This window comes from Rhipicephalus microplus, chromosome 2, assembly GCF_043290135.1.
Source record: "Rhipicephalus microplus isolate Deutch F79 chromosome 2, USDA_Rmic, whole genome shotgun sequence".
Classification (NCBI taxonomy): domain Eukaryota; kingdom Metazoa; phylum Arthropoda; class Arachnida; order Ixodida; family Ixodidae; genus Rhipicephalus; species Rhipicephalus microplus.
This window is the reverse complement of record NC_134701.1, coordinates 214,804,280-214,806,322: the sequence shown is the minus strand read 5'-3', so window position 1 is coordinate 214,806,322 and position 2,043 is coordinate 214,804,280. Positions and strand designations below refer to the sequence as shown.

The 2,043-nt window shown below is 47.8% G+C and overlaps 1 protein-coding gene across 1 annotated transcript; it reads left to right on the top strand.

Annotated features, from left to right (window-relative positions):
* Window positions 1-269: 269 nt before the first annotated feature.
* On the top strand, window positions 270-1,758 carry LOC142793706 (uncharacterized). The gene is made up of 3 exons (XM_075885801.1): window positions 270-496; window positions 1,096-1,139; window positions 1,232-1,758. The coding sequence occupies exons 1-3, from the start codon at window positions 270-272 to the stop codon at window positions 1,756-1,758; spliced, it is 798 nt and encodes a 265-aa protein (XP_075741916.1).
* Window positions 1,759-2,043: the final 285 nt, after the last annotated feature.

The following is a 2,043-nucleotide window of genomic DNA, read 5'->3' as shown; positions in this document are numbered from 1 at the left end:
ACTGCTTCGTTCTTCAACCCGTTGTTGCGAATGGGGTTGAAGTCTCTGCGTCTGTCTTCAGATCACTCCTGGTCACGGCACCATGTTTCAGAAGGACCAGAGAGACCGCATAACCGATACGTCTTCGGTTTATTGTTGACAGAACAAAAAAAAATGTGCAGAGCGTGACCCTGGCTGCTTCTTCTTCCTCGCCTCCGAGCTCCATCTTCAAATCTGTTTTCTACAATGACAGCTTGACAATCCATGCCATCCGTCTGAAAGTGTAGAGCATGTACGCCAAGAGGGAGATCCCAACACTGGACAGTGTGATAAAGGCTGTCAACGAAGACGACGACTTGCCGAACTTCACGAAAACCACCTTGTGGAGGCTAATGAAGGAGATCGGCTTCACCTTTGCTAAGAGAAAACGGAATCTTGCGCTAATCGAGCGCAGTGACATCATTGCCTGGCGTCGTAGGTACTTGCGGGCGATCAAGAAATTTCGAGGACAGGGCAGGTGAGAACCGTTATTTTCATATTTCCTTACGCAGCACATGTAGATTGCCTTGATATAACACTTGATGTTAGCATTGCAACTTTATAATCGTAATGGAGAGTATTACACCTGAATTACAACCTGGAAAAAAGAAAACGGTTAAGCAAGGTAATTGCTTGCAGGTCGCATTTCACGACTTTTGTTTTGTTGGGTGGGGGTATTTGCCTCAATCGGTGAGAGTTATTCGCTAAATCTCCGCCGTTTGGTGCGGTAAGTGCTCATTCCTATGAAAGAAGCGAGTTACTGGCAGCATTGTTGGGAATTTCGGTGTCTATTTTTGTTTCCATTTGTGCAAAATGATAGCGACGGCCAATGAATTCTTACCGAATACCGCATGCGTGACATGTGAACTTGCCATGAATCAGAACTGACAGCCAAATGCCACCTACGTGCCGAATTAAAGCCCGACTAAAGAAAGCACTGACGCCGACCGTTTTTTTCCTCGATTGACGCTAAGCAGCTGTTTACGAAAGAGCAGTCAGCATATGAGGGGGTAACAAAGAAAATAGAATATGCATATGAATGCTTTTTGTACTTTTTGCTCAAGTTGTCCTTTGCAGTATTTTCGACTATGGTCATGCCAAGACTCAAGCTACTGCTGTGGGTATGTTTACTTGTGTGCGCTAACTCGTGCGCTCGTTCGTTTTGCTTTGTACATGTGCATCATCTACTTGGATGAAACATGGGTCAACGCAGGGCACATGAAGGAGTACGTTTGGCAGAACACGACTGTGAAGTCATCGCAAGATGCCTTCCTCAAAGGTCTGACGACAGGATTGGCTGCACCCTCGGGCAAAGGGGCCCGTTTGATCCTCGTACATGCTGGCAGCAGTGCAACTGGTTTCATCGAAGGAGCTGCTGACTACTTTCGAGCGAAAAAGGGGGGAAGCGCTGACTACCACTCTGAGATGGATGGCAGATACTTTGAGGAGTGGTTCACCGACAAGCTTTTGCCAAACATTCCGCCTAATAGCGTTATTGTCATGGACAATGCGCCATACCGCAGCGTAGCTCTTGAGAAAGCACCTACCAAGTCGACGCGGAAAGCTGATATTCAGCTTTGGCTCACAAAGAAAGGTGTTCCGTGGTCAGAGGACACGGTGAGAGCTGAACTGCTGGAACTTTCCCAAAAGGTCAACACACCCAGTATTGTGTACCGCATCGACACTCTGGCGGCTACCCACGGCCACGAAGTGCTTCGTGTACCACCATACCACTGCTAGTTCAACCCAATCGAGCTTGTTTGGAGCCAGGTAAAGGGGTACATCACAGCACGGAATACGGGTTTCACTTTGGCTGAAGTAGAGAAGCTTCTGCCAGAAGCACTGGCATCTGTAAAACAGGAAAAGTGGCAAAACTGCTGCGCTCATGTAGAGCAAGTTGAAGCTGAAGCATGGGAACGGGGCATGATTGCGGATAGTGAAATCGAACCACTTGTCTTCAGCATTTGTGATTCGTGCAACTCCTCCTCCGATGAGTCAGGTGCTCAGTTCAGTGATGACGAGTTG

Coding starts and splice junctions, on each gene's coding strand:
- LOC142793706 (XM_075885801.1), top strand. CDS start 270: ATGTACGCCAAGAGGGAGATCCCAACACTGGACAGTGTGATAAAGGCT. Junction 497..1,095: donor AAATTTCGAGGACAGGGCAG/GTGAGAACCGTT, acceptor TGTCCTTTGCAG/TATTTTCGACTATGGTCATG. Junction 1,140..1,231: donor GACTCAAGCTACTGCTGTGG/GTATGTTTACTT, acceptor GGGTCAACGCAG/GGCACATGAAGGAGTACGTT.